The sequence below is a fragment of the Mycteria americana genome, chromosome 5 (assembly GCF_035582795.1).
Source record: "Mycteria americana isolate JAX WOST 10 ecotype Jacksonville Zoo and Gardens chromosome 5, USCA_MyAme_1.0, whole genome shotgun sequence".
Lineage (NCBI taxonomy): Eukaryota > Metazoa > Chordata > Aves > Ciconiiformes > Ciconiidae > Mycteria > Mycteria americana.
Window position 1 is genome coordinate 57,965,150 of NC_134369.1, and position 26,792 is coordinate 57,991,941.

Genomic DNA, 26,792 nt, shown 5'->3' on the forward strand with positions numbered 1-26,792 from the left:
TCTGTCAAATTCCTCAAAGGGCATTTATTCAAGTACCGTGCAGTATCATACCAACACTCGCAGTCTGCATTTCAGAGTTTTTAATAATGTTTAGGACTACTTTAGCCGCTGTGCAGTATTCGCTCTAGCAGTGTCCTGTGTGTAGTGCAGTAATTAAGAGCTCTAGGTGTGAATCATATGAATATTCAGGTTATGTTACTTAATGCTTGGAAGTTAACCCAGGAAAGGAAATCTCCACCTCTTCTATTAAAGAAAAAAAAAAACAAAAAGAAGAAGAAAGAAAGAAAAAAAGGAGGGGAGAAAGAAAGAAATTTTTCTTCTATGCTGTTAAATAGTAATGTCATGTAATACACACCCAAGAGCTTAACAAGACTGTAGTAGGACTAATTTAGCCAGTGCCTGTCTAATCTTTCATTAGCATACTATTATTTTTTTTGCCTGGTGGGTATATTGCCTGTTGAGAAATAATGTGAATATTTATTCAGCAGTAATAACTGTTGCTGCTTGGGAGCTTTTTTTACTGTGTGTGAACATGCTTATCTAGAAAAGGATTTCAGGCAGATGATCACCCTTGGGATTCAATGAATTGATGCGTTGCATGTCCTATCTTACTACACGGCTGTGCAGCAAGATTACTGTTTTTCTAATGAGATTCCAGTTTGAACACAGACACTGCAAACACATCATGGCCTCTCAGGAAATAGTACCTGTCTTCCAGAGTGGTTTAATGTACACATGGAACTAGTTCATTCAAGCAGCATTAGAGGTGCAAGTCTGTCTCCATTTGGTGCAACAGGCTAAGCAGTTTTTACCGGAGACTGTGCTAGTCTTCTAAGAACAGAGCCCAGTCCTCTTCCCATAGAAGCCAGGGAGCATTTTGCTACCTAGGTCAGCGGAGTAGGATCAGACCACTCGCTTTGGTGAGTCACTTGTGTTCAATATTGATGACCCCCCAAAAAATGCAACCGCCACTCCATCTTGCTTATATAAAATGGCATTTTAGGTCAAGATATCCCTTTTTAAAATAAGTTGAAATTATTCCTTTATGTTCCATTTGTGTGCTAAGAAGTTAATTACAAACCAGGTTTTCTTTTTCTAAAGAAAAAAGGTACTTAGTGTATGTATTTTCTGCAGTGAATATGGCTGTGCTACTAGCCAGGGAGTCACATTTTTGTGCATACATTTTTGATACAGCTATATTGAAATGCTATTTTTAGTGTTAGGGTAATGTAAGAGAAGAAGTGCTACATTACCGGTACATAGTGAATTTAAACTGAAGCTAACTCTGCAATGGATAGTTATTACTGTGTATCTATTGTTACTTGCTACACTGATGTAAATTAAGGACAATTTCATTGAAATCAGTGAATGTAGGAGGTTTACTTTTCTATAAATGAAATTTGAATCAGATTATTAAAATTTATTTCAGACTAACTTGTGAAAGTATGAGCAAGCCCAACAATTAGTAACCACAAGCTGTAACCTTTTATCATTCCTTAGTCAGTTAGTGGTTAAGTTGTAGTAAAGCAGCATTTATTTAAAAAGAAAGAAAACAACAAATCTAAAATATTTTGCATTTTACTGGCTTTACTTACCACTGGTTGTACTATTTTCTTATTGTTGCAAGTTTTTGGCAGCTATGATATCCTAGTGTGATTTGCACTGATGGAAACTAGAAAAGAATGAGACCATTTGCCATGTAGAATATTGAAAATAATTATTATGGTAATATTATATTTAAAGTATGTTAGAATAGTTTTTAGGGATGTTAAGTATACTGCAGATAGATGGGACTATGTATACATCCTCTGTCATGCTTTTGGATATTTTTTTTGAATGAAGGTCTATTTCTTGCAGTTAGATTTTCCAATTAATTGCTGATGATGATCCGGAAATGCACTCACTGAAGCTCAGACTCTCATGCATGTATTATGGCATTTAAACTAAAAACGCAAGAAATCAATTTAGTTGTTTGTGCTGCAATTGACTGAATAATAATTGAGACACAGGATATTGAAAGGTCAAAATGAGAAACATACCCAGAAAACTTCTTTGCAAATTATTTTCACAGGTTTTTAATTAAAATTTGGTTCATAATCGAATTATACCTTTTATTTCATACTTTAAATTATTTCCATGATCTGTGCATATCTTTCTATTTATGTTAAAATTACTGTATCCTTTACATACAATACTGCTTTTAAAAGTCTAATTTAGTTCTCAAATGGCAGCTACTGAGAAAGGTGCAGCTTGCAAGGAATAAAGTGATGATCTCTATCAAGTATTAAACTACGATTGGGACGAAGGCCAATGTTTTGGTAAACAAGCTATTTCATTTGCTTCTAGTGGCCAGGCGATACTGTGGCAGGCAGCTGAGTGACCTGGGGAGGAGGTTTCCCCTGTCACTCAGTTCGGAGCCCGCATGGGTGGCCTCTGCGCTGCCCTGTGGGAAGGCATCTCCTGGTGACAGTGGCTGCTGAGGCGGTCTGAGCACCCAAGGAGCAATGCTGGCACACCTCTGCTTCCAGCTCCCTTGTCTTCCCTGATCCTGACACTTGCAGGGAGATCCCTGGGAGATTTTCTGCTTGAACTTCTTAAAGCCTGACAGCCTCTGCCCACATCCCCAGGGGCCTCTGCTCTGCTTCAGGCTAGGTAGGGGACCTACCTAGTAATTGCTCAGCACAGTAAGAAGCCTGTCCGCCCTCACTGCCCTTCCTCCCTGCAGCACAGGCATCCACACCCAGCCAGAGAAAGGCACCGTTTCCCTAGCCTGGGCCACCACTTCGCACTAGCTGCAGCCCTCACTCGCCTTCTTGAAATGTCGTCCTTCCACTTGGTCCTTTCCTACACCCAGGACTAGAACATACTGACAGAAGGGTCTTCCCATTTGTCTTCCTGGGAACTTTCTCTTGTTATCGGGTCTCAGCAACACAGAGGAGCCAGTCTAAGATCTGAAATGGGCTTCTGCCCAACCAGTTGCCATGGCTTGTTGCATCTTCCCATTATTTTGATGCCCAAGGTCTCGCAGTATGGGCCCTATCCGGCTACAGGGCTTGAACATGGACAGATGCTGCTGGTCTGATTCGGCTGCAGTAACCGACATGGTTTTGGTGGGACACCAGTTGTACCGTTCCCCCAGGGGATGAGGGCTGACTGGGTCCTAGCTTGCTCTGGTCCTTAGGCTCATAGGACACTCATTTTCTCAAAGAGGATAATGCTACTATTGAAAGGAAGGAAAGGTGGGAAGAGAAAAGATAAATAGAAAATGGAATAGAAACGGAACACGTGCATTCGTCAGCCTTTTCAATGTATAATGAAAAGCATTTATATGAGATTAAATTCAAGCCTTGTGTAAGTGAAAGAGAGATGCTATACTTGCTTTCTGTAAGAGACTGAATTTTATCTAAGCAGCTTTGCATTTTCTAAAAGAAAAAAATAAAATTGCACAAATGTTGACATCTCCAAACCTACCTCTCCTCGGTTTCTTTTAATCATCTGATGGCTCCTTCTTACGTGCCAAACAGTTTGCTTTGATTTTAAAATCACCAGTTGTTGACCTGCTTCCTTTCTATGGTTGTTTTGTTTTATTGCTTTGCCCTTCAACTGCCTTTCCCTAGCACTTTTTATGATATTTGCTCCAATACAGAGAGCTTCAACACTATTGGTATTCCTCCTTGTAAAAATAAAGTACAAAACAAGGCACATTAAGATATTAATAATTTGTTTGTCACACTTTTTAAAGACTGTATGGCTGAGGATAAAAACTGGCACTGGCATGAATGTAAAGGGGTAAAACTGGAAAAGATAAAACAACTATAGCTTATCATGTTGAAACAAATCTTTCTTTACTATGTGTATAGTGAAATATGTTCATGTAGACTTAGCAATTTCTTTGTAAGAATTTGGGAAATCTCTCCACCTCTCTTTGTTCTCTTAGTCTAAACGTTCACACATTTTCCAGCCTTTCATCACTCCCAAGCACTTACTCCCCCCTAATCTTTTCTCTATCTATTTCTATATTTTTCATGTACTGTCTACCTGAGATCTTGTGCTAGCTTCCCTCTTCTATTTAGTATTTCATAAATCATTATACAAATTCAAAATGGTCTTATACAAAAAAGTAGTCTTTTTTCCCCTATGCCCTTAAATTGAACCATTTTCTTCCACAGGTTGGAAGGACCCATTGACAGGCACACGCAACCTAGCTGTATTTAATGTCCTCCTTTCTTTCAGCCCATTTCATTCAGAAAAGAAAAAAGGAATATTGAAACACTATTTAACCTTATTATCACAGCTAGAAGAAGCAGTCTCCCCTTGTTTCCCTGTTCCTATGTTATGTGACTCACTTCCTAACCGAGACACTGTCTCTTTGGTACCTTTTACTTTTGCATACATTAATGCGCATCCCTGTATGCATGTAACTTCACACTCAGTTTTCTGTACTCTTATGATCCAGAGGTCAGTGTGTGATAAACCACTTTGTAAAAACTGACAGAAGAGTAAGGGCTCAGGTAAGTTTTTAATCTAGAAATGGAAGAGACTGAGAAGAGATATAATGAATTTTATATACATAAAAGGTAGCTGCAACAAGGAATGGAGGAGATCTTTTCCTTGATCATTGTGAATAGGACAAGAAATAGTGTGTTTAACTTTGCAGCAATGGAGCTTAGAAATACCCTTTTTGTAGTTACAGTAGTGCGGCACCGGAATAAATTGCCTTGTAAAAGCATGGAGTCTCCAGAAAGGAGACTTGTAAGCACTGGTTAGAAAGGCCAGGACTAGCACGTGTGTGATCCTGCTGTGAGACAGAGGTGGGTCAGCTCCCTTTGAACCCTTTTTTTTTGTCGTTCTTCAGCACTTTGTTGCAAGCATGTAAACTTGTGGGCTAAAGGAAGCAATGTCATATATGAGCAGTGACACACTATTTGGGTCAACCACTGCTAGAGGAAACCTTGTTGGACTTATTCCTATCCAGGAACAAAGATGAGGTACTATGAGAGAGAGTCAAAAGAAATGTCCAAAGAGTCAGAAGAAGATATAAAGGGAGAATCAATGATACCAAATTAATTACATAAATTGGTGACCATATAAATCAGGAACAGTCTATGATTATTATGTATGGGTTTAGTGTGTTTAACCTATGTTTAATATGTTAGAAGACCTCAGGAGACACATTTTCATAGAGTAGATGAACTACAGGATCTCTTCCTTAGAAACATCCTGCTGTATTCTGTGGTTGATAGGAGGCTAAATGACTTTCATCTACTAAATCAATACTGAAGTTCCCATATTTCTCTGTATGCTGTACTTAGGGGATTAGGAATACCCAGTACACGTTCATATCAATAGATGTATTGGATGAACTGAATATGTTCTGCTATCTGTTTCATATAGCAGCTCTGTTAACCTGATTTAATGGTCCTTCCTGAGCTTTGAATACACATGAAGCGTGTGGCTTTGCTAAGAAAATGAGGCTAAACTGCAGATCTTTGTTTATAAAGCATGAAAGCAGAGTGTGGTGGGGCTAAGCTACTCTCAGAAAAGTTACTCTTTTGCTTAAGATAACCTGTCGCCTTTTTGCAAAGACCCCGTGTTTGCCATTTAGACAGTACGCACAAGCTATAGGTTGGAGTTTTTCAAGGGGAGAATTAGATAATTCTGTTTATTTATGTGAATGCAAGCTAAGGCAGTTGTCAGGGCCTTGCCCTTTAACTTGTCCTATCGCTAACAGAAATAAAGAGCTGATCTAGCTCAGGTCTTTGACAGTAATCACGCGTGAGCAGTTTGGCCAAGATCTGATATTGCACTTACTGCCAGGTCACAGGGAGAGAAATCTTGAGGTCCTTTCATTTCTTACATCTTACCTGTGCAACGGAAAGACAGCTTAGTCAGTGCTGAACAAATGCCATCATCTGACTAAGGATTTATCCAAAATGAGAGCACAAGAGAAATGTCTTGTTTCGGACACTGTGTTGTTTTGGAGATTTTTTCCAGGGTCTAGAGTCACAGAAGTCAGTGGAAGCCCTGCCACAAATTGCCGTGGTCAGACCCTATTCAGGGTCCATCCACTTGGCATCAGCCTTGCAGAGATCCTCTGTGTCGTTCCTACGGGGCCATTGGTGGAGGTGCTCCAGGAGGAGCCTCTTGGAGCCAGCTCCAGTTATCCAGTTATCCCATTTCTTTTATGGGACAAAACTGAATGGCCTCATTGCTGCTTCTCTCTCATAAGGAACTTAAACACAACATTGGTTAAAGCAATGCCAAGGTTTCGTCAGAGAGCTCCATTTTGCAGTCTCTGACAAAGACGTCCAGGCAATTCCTCTGGATGGTGGCCTTAGTTTACTGTGTGCCCTTTCAGCCAGAGAAGCGTCTGCTCTGTCTGAAGTGCAACATGATGAAGAGATCAGAAATAAGTAATACATCTACCCCGATATTGCAGGAACGGAGCTTAAGTGGCCACAGCTTCAACTGGAAGCTCACTTTTGAACCCATGAGTTGGCATAACCATGGGAGTTGCTTGTCATTTTAATGACATCTTTGCAGCATGCCTGGAGAACCAGAGGGTTAACGCAGCTTCACTTTTCAGAAGGGAACTGCACCACCCTGGCTCGCCTCCCTCTCCCCGTGCCTGGGTGGGTTTCCCACGGCTGGCCCGGGCACCCCAGGCGGTAGGGCGGTGGGGCGGAGGATGCCCTTTGGGGCTGCAGCAGTGCTGTCAGCGTGAAGCAGGGCTGCTCGCCCGAGTCCTGCCAGTGCCGCGCAGGGTGGGGGGAGCAACCCACCTCCTCTCCCTGCTGCACTAATGGGGGCTTTTTCCTTTTCCTCGCCAAGCTTCCCAGCAGGGCAGCTGAGAGCATCCTGGGGAGGGTGAGCGAACCCCGGGAGGAGGAGGGAGTTGGGGGAGACCGTCCCCTCTCCCTGCTGCTGTTGCTGAAGCTGTGCCGGAGCCGTCGATGTGGCTCCCCAGAGTTAGTTGCTCAGCAACAAGAATCAATTAATATGCTTTGCAGAAAGTGCAGGGGAAGCCCGAGCTGCTGTCAGCGAGAAGGCAGGAGGCTGAGGGTGACTCAGGATCCCGCTCCCGCCTGACACCCAGTCAGTCCCACCCCATCCTCTCCAAACCCCCCATTACCACAGTTCTTTATCCCTTTCTCCTTCCCTATGATGGCTTAGTGCATGTGTCCCCAAATCCTTCAGGCAAGGTATCTCCTTGCTCAAGAACTCTCCTGCTTTGAGGGTTTTGCTTTTAGATCTAATTTGTATTTTTGGGCTATTTGTCAAGCTTTCTCCAACACTTTTCTAGAAATTCTAATATTCATGTTCTTTGGGAAGGGACAGGGACAGCTGGTTTTTTTTCAGATGGTTTTAAAGATTCCTCAGGATGAGAAGGGTTGTTTGGTAGTGCACACTTGAACAGCAGTAATGAAAATGAATCATGTGTGAATTGGGAAAGTTTTTACCTCTTCCTTTATTACAGGTAATCAGCACTGCATATATGAGACCAAAGAGGTAGTACTGATTGTTGTGAAACACATAAATGATAGAATAAATGAGGGGTGGTTGGTTTTTTTTTTCTTTCTCCTTTTCTACATAGTAATTTCAGGGCTTCGGTAAGGTATTATTTTCTTTTCTTCTTTCTTTGATTTTCTTTGGAGCCCCTCTGATGACACCACGAATCTGGGAATGAAGAACTTCTTCGAGCTGATTGGAAATGGCATTGCAGAGCTGAAATTTAACTGGAGGAAATATATCTCCTGAAGAAGAAAATATAATGCACTGTAAGGATCTGACTTCTGGTGAAAAATTCAAGCCTAGAGAAAACTTGTCCGCTTTGTTAGGAAGAATGGGTTGGACAATTTTCTTCAACTCCAAAGGATATCTGAATGCCATGCTGAGCTTAATCTCTGCAGCATGCTCTGTGCTTCTCATCTCTTCCTGATGCACTGCATGGTAAGGCCTTTTTCCTTCCTTTTAATAATAATCATATTTCTGTTATGGTGAGGGGTAAAAATAATAGTAATAATCAAATGAAAATTGAAAAAATGTAGAAAGCTAGTAAAAGAACATTTGTTTGTATGGTTGCTTCCAGGAGCAAGTGTCCTGATTACTGCAGCAGCTTTGTAAGATCATTTCTGTCTTTCTGCCTTGCTTTGTGACAGCGTGTTTGCGCGTGTGTGTGTGTGTGCACACCTGTGCTGTCATTTGCACTTGGACTAGAACATCAGTTGTATTGTACTTATTTGTACGTATTTCCATGCTAAAGAGGATGTTTAAGAATTTGCTTTGACATTTCTCTCTCTTTTTCCCTCCCTCCATTTCCCTCCTCCTGCCTCCTCTTTCTCTCACTCTGTCTGTCTCTCTGGGGTCATGGTGCTATACCTTCCTGCACCTCAGTCATGCACTGACCACTAGAAGGCAAAAATAGAAGGTAAAAGAAATCCAGTATCAAAGTAGGAGTAGTTCTGAATAAGTATTATCTGAGTAAATAAAAGCTACGGAAGGGTTTTGAATGTCTGCAAGATCTGCAGGTACAAAAGATTTACTTTATTTTCTTTCCCATGGGAAACAAATATCAAATGCAGACTTGGATGCTGTTTTAGATACAGTGGGAGGCAGATGCTTTTACACACATCAGAAAGCCAAAAAATGACCACTGTGAATTATGACAATGTTACTCGTGATGACCCAAGTCATAAAATAAGAAAACCCAGTACGGGATGTTCTCATATCAAGTAATTTTTGTCATGTATTAGCGGGGTGTTGAGAATTATTATAAATGGATTCAGTGGATGTTGCAAGGTATTTTTCATTAACAGCTGTAATGTGCTTTCATCTTCCTGGATGAAAGGTGCTAGGGGAGTGCAAGGTGATGTTATTAACTAACTACCGGACCTACCAAAATTTAGGGTCATTATCAGGAAATTGCCAAGCAGATCAGGAATTATATAGTGAGTGTACTGAGATGGAAGAACAGGTTGGTTTTGCAGAAAGCCTGGTTTACTTGGATCTCTGTTTCAGAAATTAGGGTAGAAGTAAAAGATGAAAGTGGTGATGTGAAACATATATTTTCCTATGCGTTCTGGTTGATCACTGAGTTTGGAAGAGGGAAAGTGGAGTGCCTCTTGAGGAACAAACTGTGGTAAGGGCCTGCCCCCACTCTGAGGGTAATCCCTTGCAAATCCCACTGCTTTTGGTGGGCTTAGAAATGGACCAGGTTTCTGTGGCGGTTGTCACTGGCTGTCCATCCGGGTATGGAGGTGATGGGTTCCTGGCAGCATGTTTTGAGAGGTATGCAAAAAGCCAAAGCAAAAAGGCTGGGCCAGGCCACACCAGGACTCATGAACAAGAACCAGAGCTTAAATCCTATTCAAAAGATGGAATTTTGTGGTAGTTCCCAATACATCTCCTCCTTATATGATGAAGGACTCCATAAGACAGTTTTTAGAGAGAGAGAATGGTAATACAGATTTTTCAAATCACTGCAGTAAGAGGAAACAGAGATGACACAAACACATTCCTGTAGTGTGACAATTTTTCAGGAGCGTTCAGAGGAGCCAGCCTTGATTTTAGGAGTACAGGTTCAAAATATGCATACATGTGTGTTGAAGTAGATTTTTTTGTGTATTTTACCATCTAAAACATTGGACTAGTATAAGAACCAATAAGGAAAACTGAGGAAGGACAACACAACCCATAAATGTCATCTTGCAGTCTTCACTGTTGAAAGAAGCTCTTACTTGTGGAAGTAGTCCCCTCAGCTCTTTATGTGAACAAGGACTGCATCCTAAATTCAAGTTTCCCACTGCAAATCTCTCCTCACATCATCAGTTCTATTTCAATCAATGGGACAACTCGTATGAGTAAGAACTACTCATGTGAATACATTATGAAAGGTTTTATAAGACCAGGCTCTTTGATTGTCATGGCAACAGATTTATTAGGCTTTGGGCATAATTTGTATTTCCCTTCTAAACAAAATAATTTTTCCTTTTACCCATGTGAATCCTTTTGCCTTGTAATTAGGACAAGAAAAATAGGTTAATTACGTTCTTAAAGATCATGCAACTGTACAGATACATTGTTAGTGAAGAATTATCAGAGTATGCAAAAGTTTACTTTTATTAGTGGTCTCCAAATCCGAGAGAAACGTATTTTTACTGGAATCATTCATTGCCTTATTTATTTTTGTGACAGTATTAACATTGCTACTAGGTATTGTCAATTCTTCTGGCAACTCATCAAGGGAAAAAAAAAAAAGAATTCCTTTAAAATATCACTGATTTTATAAAAGTACTCACTATTATTGGGTTCAAGGATACTTACCAAGCTTTCTACTACATTAAATATGTTCATTTTTTAGTTAATACATGATGTTTAGCTCTTTACTTGATCCAGGAACATATTTATCTTTAGGGTATAGAAACACAATACGAAGTCATAATGATAGTAAACTTCCTACAGAATATAGATATATATTGAAATAGGAAACATCAAATCACCTGGATTTTCTTTCCCTGTGCAATTTTGTGTGCTTATAAACGTCTATATTATTAGGATATGTATTACATAGCAAGTAATATTTCCTTCATTGTAATTCATAAAGAACAGTTCCTTTTCAGAATACAGTGCATAGGAATTTTTTTTTTGCGCTAGGTTATGCATTATGGAAGAAAGAAAAATATTAGAAAAAGGAAGCATAGCAACCTTTAAAATGTATCCAGTTCACTAATGCAGCAATAGGTTCATTTGTTTCTTTTACCCCTCTAATAGCACCATACACGTAGCAAGAAAAGTGGATTATTTTCTAAAGAGTGTGTGATTTTGAGAGGGAAGGTTTTGTACGATACAGGATGTTCGTTGTCTTTAGCAGACATTTCTGTCAATGATTTACTGTGACTTAGAACTCTCTAGTGACATTTTTAATCATTTACTTTAAACATTTGCACAACAGCTGTATTTGCCTTTCTCTGTCAATTCTAAAGCAAGTAAAATTAGTAATTTCCTTCTCTTTTAAGATACTATTCAATAAAGGTCTGATGCTGAAAAGAAATGTATTTCATTTCAGTCCATTGAACTGTTTCTTTAGATAAACTATGTGAATTAGAGCTTGAACCATCTGCATTACTAGGGAAGTTATACTGAACATTGGAAATACTTTCCACACTTGCAGCAACTATTTCTAATCAAGAAAAATGTACTTTAATAATACAACACATAAGCAGTTCCTGTACTTGGAATACCTTGAGCTGTCTTGATTCAAGATCCAGCAAAAATCTGAATTTCGAAAGGCCTGCAAAAAACCCTGGTGTGGTTTAGCCCCAGTCGGCAACTAAGCACCACCCAGCCGCTCGCTCACCCTCCCCCCCCGCTGGGATGGGGGAGAGAATCGGAAGAGCGAAAGTAAGAAAACTTGTGGGTTGAGATAAGAACACTTTAATAATTGGAATAATAATAATAATAATAATAATAATAATAATAATAATAATAATAATAATTTGTAATGAAAAGGAAAACAACAAGGGAGCGAGAGAGGAACAAAACCCAGGGGAAAAAAAAAACCAAACAGTGATACAACCACTCGCTGACCGACACCCAGCCCGTCCCCGAGCAGTGATTGCTGCCCCCCGGCCAACTGCCCCAGTTTCTATACTGAGCGTGACGCCATATGGTATGGAATAGCCCTTTGGCCAGCTTGGGTCAACTATCTTGGCTGTGCCCCCTCCCAGCTTCTTGTGCACCTGGCAGGGCATGGGAAGCTGAAAAGTCCTTGACCAGTGTAAACACCACTTAGCAACAACCAAAATATCAGCGTGTTATCAATATTATTCTCATACTAAAATCCAAAACACAGCACTATACCAGCTACTAGGAAGAAAATTAACTCTATCCCAGCCCAAACCAGGACAACCCCAAAACAAAACCAAATGAGTCTTGAACTTTTGTTGTTTAAACATAAATAGCCACAGAAAGAATATTTATGTGACAAGAAATTTCATTAGATCAGCATCTGTGTTTTTCATAAACCAGGATAAAAAATTGAAAAGGCATAATGTTTTTTTAAAAACGAAAAGTTCTAAAAATCCGTGTGTATGGAAATACTGATTCCAAAACGACACAATGTTTCATTTTAACATTTTTAATCAGACTTTCATTTGTTAAGAGATTGTACTGCCATCTGTTTATCTGTTTTTCTCAGTGAAAATTTGCAATGCTTTTAAAATACATTTTTTTTTACAGGGAAATGTTTTGTTATATATTTTTTAATTAAATCTGTTATAACTGTCCCAATATTTATTGGCTCTCACAGGTCAGCTCTTTAATTAGAAACTCTCTGAAGGGCCATGTTTAGCACTACCTATTGTATAGCCCCGTATTACTGATACTGAACAGCAGTTCTTACCAGGTCTATGGTAGACGTAAACTCTGATTGTGATTCCCTCCTTTAATTCTTCTTGTGTTTTCAACAAAAAGCAGGCCTCCATTTTGCTGAGAGTTTTACAGATACCAGAAGTAGTAGTTTCTACTACAAAAACCTTCAAGAGGCCTTCAAAAAGCATGCAGGCAAGGAGTAGAATTAATCGAGTATTAATATCCTTATTAAATAGATAAGGAACTGAGGAACAAAGAAACTGCCCAAAGCTATACTGGCAAGGGAAGAGTTCGGAACTGAACCCAACTGTCCTTATTCTCAGTTCATCACTGTCCCTGCAAGGTTGCTCTTTTTATTCCTTTTTTTTTGCTTAATGACTTGCATTTGGACTTTTCAGTTAATACTAGTTGAAGTATCAAATGTGAAAGGGAATTATTGATGCGTACTTCCTTCCCAGTCTGGCACAGTTGTCCTAAAAATTCTTTTTTCTCTCCCGAGCCATTCTGTTTGAATGTAACCATTAATTATGTAATTGCTTTACTACACAGGGGAAGTATATCCTAGATTAAACAGAAAATTACTAAACAGAAATATCCTAAACATGCCATACAGGTTCTGGGGGATGTACATGTGTATCTGTTTATGCTGTCAGGGTTTAGGGATAGCTGTGGGGGTACGTAATGGTTTTGAGGGCTCTTGGTAAATGAATCAATTTTCAACACAGAAAAAAATCCAGTTAAAACATAAAAAGACTGATGATTTGCTATCTAGAATTCACACAGGTCATTATGAATCCGGTACTTGTGCGCAAAAAGATGACACAGAGAATATGGTACCTAAAAGTGATTCTTATTAACCTCGGTGTGCCTCCTCTGCCTAAGGTAATCTTTTGGCTTTTTATCCTCTTTATGAAAAAGGAAAGATGGTTTGTACAAAAAGTACTTAGCTGCTAAAATTATATCAGAAGTTGGTGAAAAAATCTGCCTTGGCATCTTAATACAAACCCAGGAAAATTTTGTACATGTCAAGAAGGAAAAAAAGCTCTTTGCAAATGTGCCAGAGTTCTGGAATGAGTTCTGCAGCAGAATATCCCAGAAGCTTAAGGGGTATCTGCCTCACTCTGGTCTACATATACAGCTCCAGGTATGACACACCTCTGGATGCTGACAGGAACCATACTTATGCAATTACCCAATGATGTTTAATGTAGAAGGGTATGAAAGTCTGATTAAAAGCAGTACTTCCATTGGAAACCTCGTCTCACTTGTGGTTTATTCCTGAGAAATGTTAAGAAGAGAACTTAAAATGCACCTTACTGCATCAAGTATGCTCTTTTATTTTTTCTGACATGAACTTTTTACTGGCTTACAATAGAAAAGGGTTAGAAAGGAATGCCTTAGTCAATACATACTCTATTATAGTGAGCAATTACATAACTTGCTTCAAAATACTCTTCTCCAATGCACAGAGCTCAGGGCAGCCACAAGGATCACCCGAACTCTATTTTCATCAGCAGTGATGGTGCACAGGGTTGTCCCCAGCCTGCCGCAGCCCTCCATCCTAAACTAGCCTTAATGTTATCTGTAAATACCATAGAAGACATTCTGAAAGGCTTTTCCAGTTAAGCTGGCAATTTTTCCATGGAACCTTGGATATTAGAATACATACAAGTGTTCAAACACATGCTGGTGTTTAAGAACTTAATGTATTGTATGGCCCCTAGTTCTTTTTTAAACCAGGGGGGCTAAGGAATCCGAATACCTTTGAGGATCTGAGCATGGGGTTTATAATATTTGTATATTTTCTACAACATTACTAGATCAGGAAAGTAAATCTAATGATTATAGTAGGGTAATTATTGAACTTTGACAGGTAAGGTGGTTTTTAGTTGGCTAAGAAACACTGGAGAACCACTGAAGTCCATGAACATAAATAATGAATTTCATTCATGGTAAGAGCCTCAGAAACAAAAGGCCCGGAGAAAAGTTGATGAGCCAAAGAGATCGGTAAGCTTTGATGAAAAAAGATATTGCAAAAAGGGTAAATGATGTCTGGTACATCTCTTTATGAGAAAACAGGGTGGAGGAATGCCTGTGCCAGTTTTCTACCAACCTAGACAGAAAAGAGTGGTGTGAGTAGAAAACAATGTGGTGTTTGTGAATATAAATCATGCTTTAATAGTTTGTTACTCATTTAATGAGGATATTAATGCAGTGCATATTCTTAACTTCTGACTTCTGAAAATTTGGGACTTATCATTTTATGTGTATGTCTTTAGATATAGGAAAGCATCACTTTCTCCTCCATGTGAAACTGTGATGTATTTGATAAGAAAAATGCGGACTTTATTTTGACACATCCCAATACTGTCTGTAAAGTGAGATGTTACCTAACTATGTTAAGAGTACCAGAAACTTTCCTTTAAGGAAGGCAAGTCTGATGTTTGAAAACAAAACCATTTAACATTTTGGATGAGAAAGCAGATGGCAAGACTGTTTATTAAGGCCTGTGACCTGTGGGTTGTTGGAATGTCTTCTTTACTTTGTGCCTAAACCAAAAACTGGTTGAAAGGTTTTTGTTCAGGTATTCACAGGAAACGTAACTTTTCACTGCATATAGAAGCAGTACGAAATACTTAGCAGGAGAAGGTAGGATTTTGGAAGGGCTTCTAAAGCATCCTTGAAAGCGGCTCTTAATGGATGACCACAATGGCCCTTAGGATAGTATTGTCTCTGTGCTGCTGAACATAGTACTTGTTCTCTATTTGTATTCATCAAAGCTAGAAAACAAAACTTTCCTTAGGAAGAGTCATCCATTTCACTGATGTCATATCCATTTGTTTTGGGTTCCTGTGTTTTCGTTCCATAGCAAATGCTTTATGTTGCACCAAAATGCTCTGGAGCTTGGCACAGCTGGACGCGCTCTCAAAACACTGCCACAGAAATGTGTGACAATCTACATTTTACCCACTCCTTTGGAGCCACTCTGAGATATTGTTAACTCGGTATAAAGGGAACAGCGTCTTTGACGTGACTTCGTATAATGCTCAGAGTGGTGCAATGTGTCATGTCACTGGGATCACCCTGAGCGTGCAATGTGAGGTACCTTGTAATATGGTTTTAATGTCACTAGCACATCAGAGCTGATTGAGGAAGGGTTGGTCTGGTACTTCTGTTCCTCATTGTTATCCCTCAAATTCTGCATCTGTTCATGTGCTTTCTAATGGAATCGTAAGGGATCACTGGTATCTTTGCGTCTAGTCGTTGTCCCCACCCTGAAAACCATGCGATGGGTATTTAATGCAGAAAGGGCCCACAGAGCATCTGCTCTGTCCATTCATGCTCACCACAAAATACATTCCAGTCCTCCTCACTGAATTTTAGTAAGCTATTAAAAGACCACAAGTCACATCTGCAATGTTTCACAAGAGGAGACAGATCAAAAGCATCACTAAAGCCTTATATTCCTTTGGAAAAAAAAAGTAAGTAGACCATGCCTAATGTTACAGAGAGAATCCTACAATAGTTTTGCTGAATCTGTCTCCAAATTCATTTGTGATCTCTCATTTGGCTTTTAGTAGATTTGTGAGTACATGAAGGCGGCACACCAAATGGGCATCACAGGGATTTTAACATCAGAAACTAGTGCTCCCTACCTGGCAACCTGTTCCTACCCACGGCCCTTCTCTGGAGCCTCACATGGAGGTGCAGCATCTCCCTGCAGAAGTCAAGTCGCGTGTGAAGAGAGAAACAACCTTTCTGGATTCCCGCAGGTTAAGCACAGGAGTAGTACAGTGTGAATATGATGCAAACAGACAGGATCAATAAGCAGTTTCCTTCATAAAACAGAGGAGACCTTTGTGGCATTAGTTCTTTAGGGATAAATCCCAAACACTTTTACCAAGTTACAACACATGAATTACTATATATCTTAAGAATCTGGTGGCAGGTACTCCTTGCCCACATATGTCTAGCAGATGCCTGTACAGATGCATATTCCCTTGACCCTTTTTGTGGCTATCCCAGTCCATGTGGACACACGTCGCTAACCCCCATGACAGCGTATCTGGGTACATCTGTCCATTGCATGCGTGCATGAGCTGAGCCTCTCACCCCTTCAGTGCATACATGCATGCCCCTCCTGCAAAGCCACACAGCTGTGAGACCGCTCCCTGTCCTGCCTCTCCAGGGACCTGATCTCCCAGTCCCCTGTGGCTTATGGACAACTCCTGAGCCCTCGGTGATACTGCTAAGAACAGACCCCTCAGCTGCATAAATGCTGCGTGCACAAATGGTATCTCCCAAGTCATTAAATGGAAGAGCCAGCATGGCCTCATGGGCCATGGCCATGTCCCACTTTCTCTCTGGTCTGTGAGCTCTGTCAGTATGATCTTGTGGGCCATATCCATCGCGGATCCTTACCACTTCTCAATGCAAAGCCCCAGCCTTGCGCACAGGACTCAACTTTCACCCGTGTGTTAGGATATGATGGCTGCTACTGCTTTTAGAAATAGATCCCACTGAAATGCGATGAGTTGAGATGCTTTGGATAGCTGTTTGGGTAATGAAATGGCAACCAAGTAGGACTTTTCCACTTCAGCTGCTTGATTTGCTTTACACTTTGGGCGTGAAATGCAGTGCTTTGCACGTGAAGGTGCTTGTGTCCTCTGTGCTGGGGTGAGAGCTACCATCTTATGTGGGATTGTCACAGCTGGTGTGAATTGAAGAGGAGCCACGAAATCTCCACCTAAGAAAATCCTCATAGCCTCAGTTCCCCACAGATACAAATGGGTAGGCCAAAGCTGCTATCTGTTTCACACTTCTTTTTCTCCTGGTCTGGAGGTATGAAGTCCCGTCCCCTCCTGTGCTTTTATAAGATGTAAAGATGCTAGCTTCTCCTGGAAATCAGGTTACAATCACTGTGTGAGTCAGTGTCCAGGTCTGTTCATCAGGGTTACTGAACCTTGCTTGTGTGTCCCAAGGTGAGGATTAATCTGTTAATGTTTGTAAAAAGCTATGTAAATGATCTGTATCATGCTGACAGGTCAAGTACTGCATTGCTCACTGGCTGCTCCTCCTGACAGTTTAAGATATACGCCAACAACATCTATGCTTTCAGACGGTCGCTGATGTAGCTTGCCTGGCTTAACCCTCTCAGGATTTGGCCCTACTTCTTCTAGCTCACTGATTGGGTGATACAGCACAAACATGCAAGGCTGATGCTTTTTCACATAACCTAGAATACAATAAATACATTGATTTGTGCTTGTGCAGGACCATGAGCTCAAAGGAAACCTCTTGGCTCTATTATAGCACATGTGCAATTCAGGCCCTGAAGGACACATGCAAAGCAACGGGGCTGAGAAGAGCCCGGTGCTCTGCCTGGCTGGGGGCAAGAGGCAGCAGCAGAAGCTGCTTGTGCGAGCCATTGGCAGGATTTGGCCCTGCTGCTCCCGCGGGAGCTGCAGATGCTCAGAACGGCTGCGAGGCTCAGCATGAGCCCCTCCGAGAATATGAACCCTACCCAGGAGGAGGGTGTGCTTGAAATCTGGGAGCCTTTTTGTCCTGTGCTTATCACATAGACTGCAGCTATTATCAGTTATTGAGATCAGGGCCTGACAGCGGTAGGTACTGTACAAACAGTAAGAGAAACAACCTCTTCTAGAGAATTAAATTCTAAGTGAATGCAACTTCCATAACTAACTCTGCAAGCACATAGAACAACAAAAGGTGGCCAAAAGGTGAGTAACTGGTTTCACTGGCTGCTTTACCACATACCTGATCCCAGTTATCAGCATTACATGTGGATTTTTATGTTGATTTTTGGTATGAATTATTAATACTTTCAATACCTTTAATGCTTTTTGCAGTGAAGATCGTTTGCTACTGATCTTTGCTGATGTCTCTGGGTGTATCTATGCTTTTCTTTACCTAATCTAGAAAGCAATGCTTCAGCATGAGGCAGGGGCTGTTCTCGGTACAAGCCGTTACTAAAAGAGAGTAGGACAGCCAAAAGAAAAGGACTTTCTGTGAATCTTTGTTGTCACATGGTCCTCCTCTTTGAGGCTGCTGGAGCTGATAGCTTACTATATGGGTCATTTTCAGGGACTAACATAGGGATATGGGGTCAATACATATGCTAGCAATTTGGGTGACTAAGTTATGAAAAAGTATTTTTTGTTTCTGCCACTATGGCTTGTCTGGGCAACTTTTGCTTTCAAAGCCTAATCCAGTACCTGGTGGAGTCAGCGAGAATTGTGCCACTCATTTCTGCCGCAGCTGGATCACACCATCGGCTGGTTTCATCATCACCACCAGTACAAGTTGCTGTGGTAGACAATATGAACAGACTGTGGCTTTGCAATTTGTTTCTTTACCTGAAACTTTCTTTCCATTCTTTTCCTGCTTCAGACGTTTATCTGCCACATACTTTGGGCTCCAGCAAATGTTCAGGGCATATCTCCATGTCTCTGCACAGTGCCTTTGCACGCAGATCTCTACTGGTATTAGCAGAGCTGCTCTGCAACTGGGTACCTCCGAGATTTAGCACACGTCTTGTTTAGTTTCACTCAAACAGCCTGTTTGTCATCCACAAAACTCTGTGAAAATGATTGACAATGAAAGGAACTGATTTGTTCTTCTTCCTCGTAAAATGACTTCATATCTCCAATTAGGGTGTTTACACTCATACTAAACAATAGTATGAGTATAAACGCACGCAGCTGGCATTGATCTAACTGGATTAAGTAATAGGCAGAGGAAAGACGGTAGGGTGTGGGCTTCGGGGTGCATCTAATGGATGTAGCAGGACTGTGGCTGTGGTTTCAGGTAGCTGCTCCTCACAGGGGGTGCAGGCCCTTGTACTTTCTAGGAGACTTCTGCTCCCACCTGGCTGTGTTGGAGCTACCTTGGGCACGGTTATGTGTGCAGCAGTCCTGTAACTGCTGCAGAGATACAGCTGATGTCAGTTATAAATGACTGCAAGTTGGAACAGGAGGAATTTATAAGCCATGTTTGGGAGGTTTTAAATACCTTGTTTACTCTGCTGTTAAAAAAAATGTGTAAAATTATAACAAAATAATGAAGACCAAACATCTGTAAATCTTCCTTTGATGAGATGCCTAGTAATATTCCAGTGTTTATCATTTTGACAGCAAAATGGCACAGAAAAAAAAACCAAAATTAGCATTTACAAGAAGTCAGGAATGAGAAAACAGAAGGAAGGCAATAGAGACTTGTGCTAACAGAGGGCTTATGGCTCTTGAGAGAGGGCAATGTACCATCTATGAAGAGCAGTTATTTTTGCAAATCCCTGTTTTCCTGGTTAGCAATCACAACCTGGCAACAGTGAGGGAGAAGGCAGCCCATACAGCGCTTTGACAAGGGGGAAATCACGTGCTTTAGTGAAATGTTTGGTAGCTCTGCACAGCATCCTCCCAGCAGCACAGACCTGGGAAGAGAGTGCCAATGAGCGGGGAGGACGGAGACACAGTTTCTCAGAGCCAGGACTGTTCATACTGACCAACTTCCCAACTGCAAAGGGTGTCCCCATGCTCACGGAGGTGCCCCCTGGGACCCCAGAGGCCCTAACTGCCCAGTCCCCACTTGGTACTTTGGCCACTGAGCCATCCTTCCTGCGATAGGCAACAGCATGCAGCAAAAATGCTATTGCGAGTGTGGTGTGGAAGAATCTGTTCTTGACCGGTTGTGAAGTGTATGGAGGGTGGCACGGTCATCGTGCTGGTAGAGCATGGTGTACACGCGGGTATCTATGAGAAAGCTATTCCGTCCTTAATTATTTGCAAATACCTGCATGTGGTGAAGTGCTGTGCATTTGTAAGTCATGCACATTTTCTCCTCAGTAATGCTTACTGTAGCCCCAGGGAGAGCGCAGAGAGCGTAGCTGTGACCGGAACAGATGACTTCGTCAGAGGAGGGAAGTTACCCAGCCTCACTGACAGATTTTTATGAAGGGTTTCCCAAGGCCAGCCTGCAGCAGTGCATCACTACAGATATGCTTTTGACATTTGTAGTCCAAGTAAAACACTGCCAGTGGGTTTCCATAAAAAGCCTGATTCTTGGATTATTTGTGGGGGTTTGAATGTAGCTATGATTTGTACAACCCTAAGCTTTCTCTTGGAAGGACTCCACCAGCCTACATCCATCTTCCTTTCCCCTCTGAGCACTGTGAGCTGCAGCAGCACTGCTTTGCTCTGCAAGCTACCTACAACCGCTCCCTGCCAGTGAGCAGCTCCTGCTTTGGCTTGCACCCTCCAAGCACGCTCCAGTGAAGAAAGGACTGGAGAAAAGAAGAAGGAATTTGGAGCAACTGGAAGAGAGAGAGTCATGAGCTTGGGAAGACAGACTCAGGAGTCCTCTGAATGTTTTCTTTCAGAAATAAGCCAAAAAATGCTCCTGGCCAAACCTTAGCTTCCTGAAAATTTGTCAGAATTAATTTCTTCTCCATAAAATAGATTATCCTTTTGGAAAAATGACTGGAGTCTCTTTTACTAACCCACGCAGAATAGATTGTCCAGTTTTCCTATAGCTGCTGCCATAGGTCCTAGTCTGATTATAGGCATGAAATGTAGGTAAGTGTAATTATGATGCAGGCAGATTTATGTTTCCCCAGACGGGTTTTCAAATAACAAAAAGAATATAAATATTGGATCTATGGAAAGGAAATGTCCATTATTAAAATCAACCCACAAGCTTGTACCGTGAAAAAGCTTTCTTCTTCAACACAGCTGTCAGCCCTGCTGAGATTTTAAATTGGAGTTTGTCTAGTGTAACTCTCACTTTCTATTTAAAAAGCAAAGTTAGAAGCATTAAACTTTTGTCTTGGGTTTTTAAAATACAGGAAAGCTAATATAATTGCTGTGCTAATGTAGAGTTATGAGCTTTTAGGCTCTCCATTTTTTTGGCAAAGAAATGTTACACCTTGATTCATGGAATAAGATATTTCCCTATATAAATTTGCCATAGGCTTTCTCTTCAGAAAAAAACCTTCATCCCTTCCTCTCCTCTGGACTGTTTGGCATGGCTCTTTGGTTTGTAACTGCCTGTGCTTCACTCAAGAGCTGGCTGCATTTCAGTCACCAGTCACTGTGCAGAGTTTCTGTGTGAATTATTGGAGTCTGCTTGGCACCTGGAGATCTAAGGAATTGAAAAGTATGGTTCAAATGTCAGGTTGCAACTGGAAAGGCTTCCAGAGATGCAGAGACAGGTCTGTGGTCTGACTGAGGCAATGTCCATGCCAAACTCAACAGAAAAATTCTTTGGGCGACAAAAGGATGTCCCCTGTCAGAGCTGTGGCGTGCGCAACATGGCTTCCAGCTTCAGTGTAAAAAAAGAGTCGTTTAGAGGGTGAGACAAAGTCCTAACCCTGTGAAGAGATCAAGGGTCAGATATGTTACCTGTGTCAGTGATGTTTGGGAGAAGCTAAGGACTGATAGGATAAGCAAAATAGGACTCAGCTTGAGTTCTTAAGTTAGACAGGCTTGTGTGAATGCAATTAACCAGCTGGGAAGTCTTTGGAGAAAAATGACTTCAAACAAATAGAAATCTTTGGAAGGTTGCTTCTGTATCAGGAGGAAATGGAGAGGAATTTAATTTAAGGATGTTTTTCTGAGTTGTGTTAATTTATTTTCATTCATCATCGGCATTGATTAACACCAAATTGACAGGACAGTGTCATTATTAACGCTTTATTCATCTTCTTTAGCAAAATAGTATGTATAATAGCAAAAAAAAAGGAAATCTGCACATTTTATTTGGGGTTTTTTGCCCCTCCTTGGAGCCTCTAGAGCCATAGATCAATTGCTAGTGTTTAGTGACCTCCTGCCCAAGAGTGTAGGGCCTGTGCGTGGGTCTTCTATGGCTGGCACTTGTACAGTGCATAATTTAAGATGACACTGATCCTTGCAGCCTTATGGGAATAATATTTTCAGCAGGATGAATTGTTCTTGAGTGTTTTCTTCAATGTACTGCATTACACGCCCAAACATTTTTTTTTCATCATCTTGAGCGTATGTCCTACATTTCCTCTCTGCTCTTTTTGTTGCATGGTTTTGATCGTAGCCAACAGCAAAGGTCAAAAGACATTTTACTGTTTCTATTTCTATGTTTCTGTTAAGCTGAATTAAATTGTTGGTTCTGCAAAGTGACTTGTTAAAAAGCTTATGCTGCAAGACTTCAACTGGTATAAACTGAAGCTGAGCTGCATCAGTTTAAACCAGATGGTCCAGAGAGACAATGTGGTCCAAAGAAGAGGGTACTGATCTGGAAACCGAGAAAAAGAGTTCGGTTCTCTGGAGCTTCAATGAGCAGCTTCATGAATTTAGATAAAATTTTTCATCTTGCTCTGCCTCCAGTTTTCTGGATGGGTGGTAGAGTGACACTGTATTTTAAAGCACTTTGCACATTCAATTTTTCAATCATATAGTCTTATTCCTTTCACATCTAACATTAATCAGTACAACTGCCTGTTTAATTTACATTACAGATAGGTTCTGAAATCATAATATCTAGGAATGCTATGGTGTCATTGAACAGGTTAATTATGTTTACCAGGGTCTGTGAGTATTCCCTTGAAGGTATCATTTCTCAGTCCAGAATTGAACCAGCCCTGAGTTTTGCCCATCAAGCAGTCTTCCATTTCTTTCCTAGGTAGTAAAGCAAATCCAGAACTTTTCTTAGAGTATGAGTGATTCCTATCAGAATTTTCAGGTTAACCTGAACTAATATTTAGTTCAGCCTTTTAAATTAGCCCTCAAGTGGCCTTTGGAGAAGTTTGGCTCAAGTGCCTTTTTTTCTTTTCTTTTTTTTTAATTTTTTTTTTTTAAATTATGTGATTCATGCAGGATCTTCAATTTTTTTCTATCTGTTAGAATTTCCTTAAATGTTGTGAACTGGCAATATCTGAATATCTCTTCTATGATTAGTTCTTATTTCCCAATTTTGCTTCATGAGGAAAGTCCTTTCTCTCACTAGAGCCTGAAGAACATTGTTCCACTGCAGGGCTGCCATCTTCTATGGGTTTTAGATGGTCCATGACCACAAGCTTTTTTTTTTACAGGTATTCTCATTTCTCCCAGTCACCTCACCCCAGCACTCCTTCATGCTGCCTTGGAGCATGAAAGGGGGAGAAATGGATAAGCATGTCCCTAGAGGACCATTTGGCTTTAAAAGTATGAGTAGAGCCAAATGGATACTTTACAAATGTGAGCAAAGTATCTTAACTGAGAAAGCATCAGTCCTATAGGGATGGTGTGGCAGCTGCTAGAATAGAAAACAGGTCTGTGTGAACATGCAGAATATCTTGGGCAACAATTCATAACAGATAAACACTTTGTTTTGAAAATTAAGTTGAGAGAAACATTACCAACCTACTGTTTCTAGGCGTGTTGCTATTCATTTACTTATCACACCAGTTCAGTGGGACTCAGTGCTCTCCCTGTGTGCTGTAAGGACTCTGGGACTTACATGCAATCATTTTCAGTGGCCCATTTTGCATAATTCAAATACTATGAATATTTTATTTATTATTAGCAGCCTCTTTATTGCAAGCAATATTTTTAAAGAATCCATTATATGTTAAAAAAAATCAGAGTTAAATTTGGCTTTCTGTTCTGGGGGCATAAATCCAGATTAGCTTTCCTTTTAACAGTAATATTACTCAAGGTTTTGTGAACGGAATTTGGCTTGGTGTCCATTGAAGAAAAATGTAACAAAATATACATTCCTCTCCCTAAATCCTTAAGAAGAATTACCAATATGTTACTGAATACTCTTAATATAAGAAAGCAGTGAAATATTTCCAGGTTTGTGGCTATGCTCTTGGTCTTATTCACATTTTATATGGGCATTGTTTCAAATTACTGGCACAACATTAGAGTATGTCAAAATGCATCATATAAACAGACACAATTTACCATGACCTTGAGGCAACATGATGTGTATGTTGCATTACATTAGCTATCAAAATGTGTTCCTTATATAGTCCAATACCCACTGCAGACAGAGAAAGAACATGGGTTGTTAGGCATACTGTATAGAGTTGGAAGACATATGCAAATAATCTCTCCAGATCTATAGCCACATCATTTGTATCTTTTTAAAGAGAATAGGAATAAGCTATAGGAGAAAAAAAAAATCCAAATGGCTTTGCTCCATATGCAAGGTGACATCCTTTGCTGAAGAATGGAAACCTCTGAACATCAGGAAGCACGTTGCTGTGAGGGTGACCGAGCACTGGCACAGGCTGCCCAGAGAGGTCGTGGAGTCTCCATCCTTGGAGATACTGAAAAGCTGTCTGGGCATGGTCCTGGGCAACTGGCTGTAGGTGGCCTTGCTTGAGCAAGGGGGTTGGACCAGGCGACCGCCAGAGGCCCCTTCCAACCTCCGCCATTCTGTGACTCTGATGTCCACAACTGGCAACAGCCAGCACTTGTTACAGCAATGCGCCAGTGCACAGGGGTTAGCAAATCCAGCTCTTCCCATACTCCTTTCTTCACTGCCCATCCTGATGGCCTTGCCAGGGCATTTGATGAGTTAATCATGACCTTTTCACTCCCAAATCCCATTTCTGTGCTGTGCCACGGAACTCTACCCCAAGCCCTGAAAAGGAGAGCTGTCACCTCTCTCGCTCATGTGTTTTCCCAAATGCTCTACTCCCTGCACAGCCAGCTTGTTTCCCCAGGAGCGTGGGACCTGTGCAAGTGGAGCTGCTGCCTCTCCCGCATGCTGTGCTTGCTCTGAGCACAAGCCAGAGGAGCATCTGCTCCTGTGGATCGAAGGCCTGGCTCTTCTGGCTGTGCTGGGTTTGTGCAAATCGACCTTCAGCAACTCGCTTCAACCTTCTGTTCTTTCCCCCGCCTTCCCACACTTCGTACTGTTGTAATTTTGTAAGCTGCTTGGGCTAGGTATCGTTCTCGCTATCTGTGTCTGGTTTCTAGCCCAGACATCAGCAGGGGTTGCCGCATGCTGCTGCAATATAAATGACTAATGATGATGATAAAAGGTGTGGGAGTTGGTTGCCTGGAGTGTTATCCTACTTTGATAACTTTGTTTTAGAAACTAACTTCTTCCCTCAAATTATCTGTTATTTTATCTTATTAAGTCTAATATTTTAAAAGCAGCAAGGGATTTTTGGCTGCCTCCATTTTTGAATGCTCATCCCAGGACTTTGAAAGAGGCTTTGCAATTTTCAGAGTTTGGATGGTGTTGCTGTCATGGTGCCAGTAGCCTTCAGCGTGAGTTGCAGGTTATTGGCACCTTTAAGAGTCAGCTGTAACTGTGTCCTAAAAGAGGCATTCAATAGAGAAATGCTCTATTTTTAAATTTGGGCTGATATAGGTAATAATTACAGACAAAACAGTATGTGAAAAGAACATTATCAAGGTTGCACAGCTCAGCACTTGAAGCTAAGAAACGCTGCGAGTAAAATTGTCTCTACTCCATTAATTTGCCACCTTGCACAGGTGCATCAGTCACAGACTATTTTTGCTCAGGATCTGAGTCTTGCTTGGTGCGCATAAAAGATGACAGTTTGTGAGTTCAATACTTGATTTTCTTTCACTGTTCAATGCATAGCTCAGACTCTGCTGTGAAGGCAAAATTATTTCCTGCTGGGGCATTCCAGGGTGTTCCACTGCGCAGGTCCTTGCCACGTGCAAACACTGACTTATTTCTGTTTACAGCATCTTAATAGCAATTCTGGGTATCATTACTCCCTAGTACAGGTGGTAACCGAAGGCAAAAAAGAGTAAGATTACAAGTATCCATAATTGCGGGTGCCTGATGTAATTTTTTTAGAGTACGTGGCAGCACATACTGCAGCTCTTGTTGGCTTCCACTGCAATGGCCAGTACTCACCACTTTCAGATACTCAGCCCCCAGGGCCACGGCAGGCTCCCAGGAAATGAAGTACACAGAACAGGGGAGCAGCTTTGAAAAACATGGTGTGAATGAGTTGTCCCATTCCTCCGGGCAACATCTCGCGCCTGCAGACAAAAGACTGCTGCTCCTCTTCTCAGGCTCTCCTGCCACTTTTAAATTCTGCAAAAAGAATTGAAGCATCCTACAAGCAAAAGCTTTTTGCTCTCCTCCTCTATGGCAAATGCACTGTGCTCTGACTGAAGCTGGAATTTGGTGGACAGAATAGTGCTTAGCTAAAACCTACCTGATAACACATGAACAGAAGGAGGCTGAATCACCTGCATCACCTTTAATTGTGGCAGTTTTTGGCTGGTCTTTGCAAATTAATTACAAAAAACCAAACAAAGAATTTATTTTTGAAAAGCAAACTGAAAATCTTTTGCTATTCAAATTTTCATATTGACAACCATCAATGTCATTTCAACCTGTAAGTGCTGCAAAGATGCTTTGACCTAAGAGAGTAATTAAACAGGAAAAAAATTATA

General features: G+C 41.0%; 1 protein-coding gene across 1 annotated transcript in view; it reads left to right on the forward strand.

Annotated features, from left to right (window-relative positions):
- The first annotated feature begins 7,839 nt into the window (after window positions 1-7,839).
- Window positions 7,840-26,792, forward strand: part of TUNAR (transmembrane neural differentiation associated intracellular calcium regulator) — a 29,158-nt gene continuing 10,205 nt past the window's right edge. Inside the window, exon 1 of the mRNA XM_075501543.1 lies at window positions 7,840-7,950. Coding sequence (XP_075357658.1) covers window positions 7,912-7,950 — 39 coding nt within the window. The 5' untranslated portion in view covers window positions 7,840-7,911. The remainder of the gene's footprint in view (window positions 7,951-26,792) is intronic.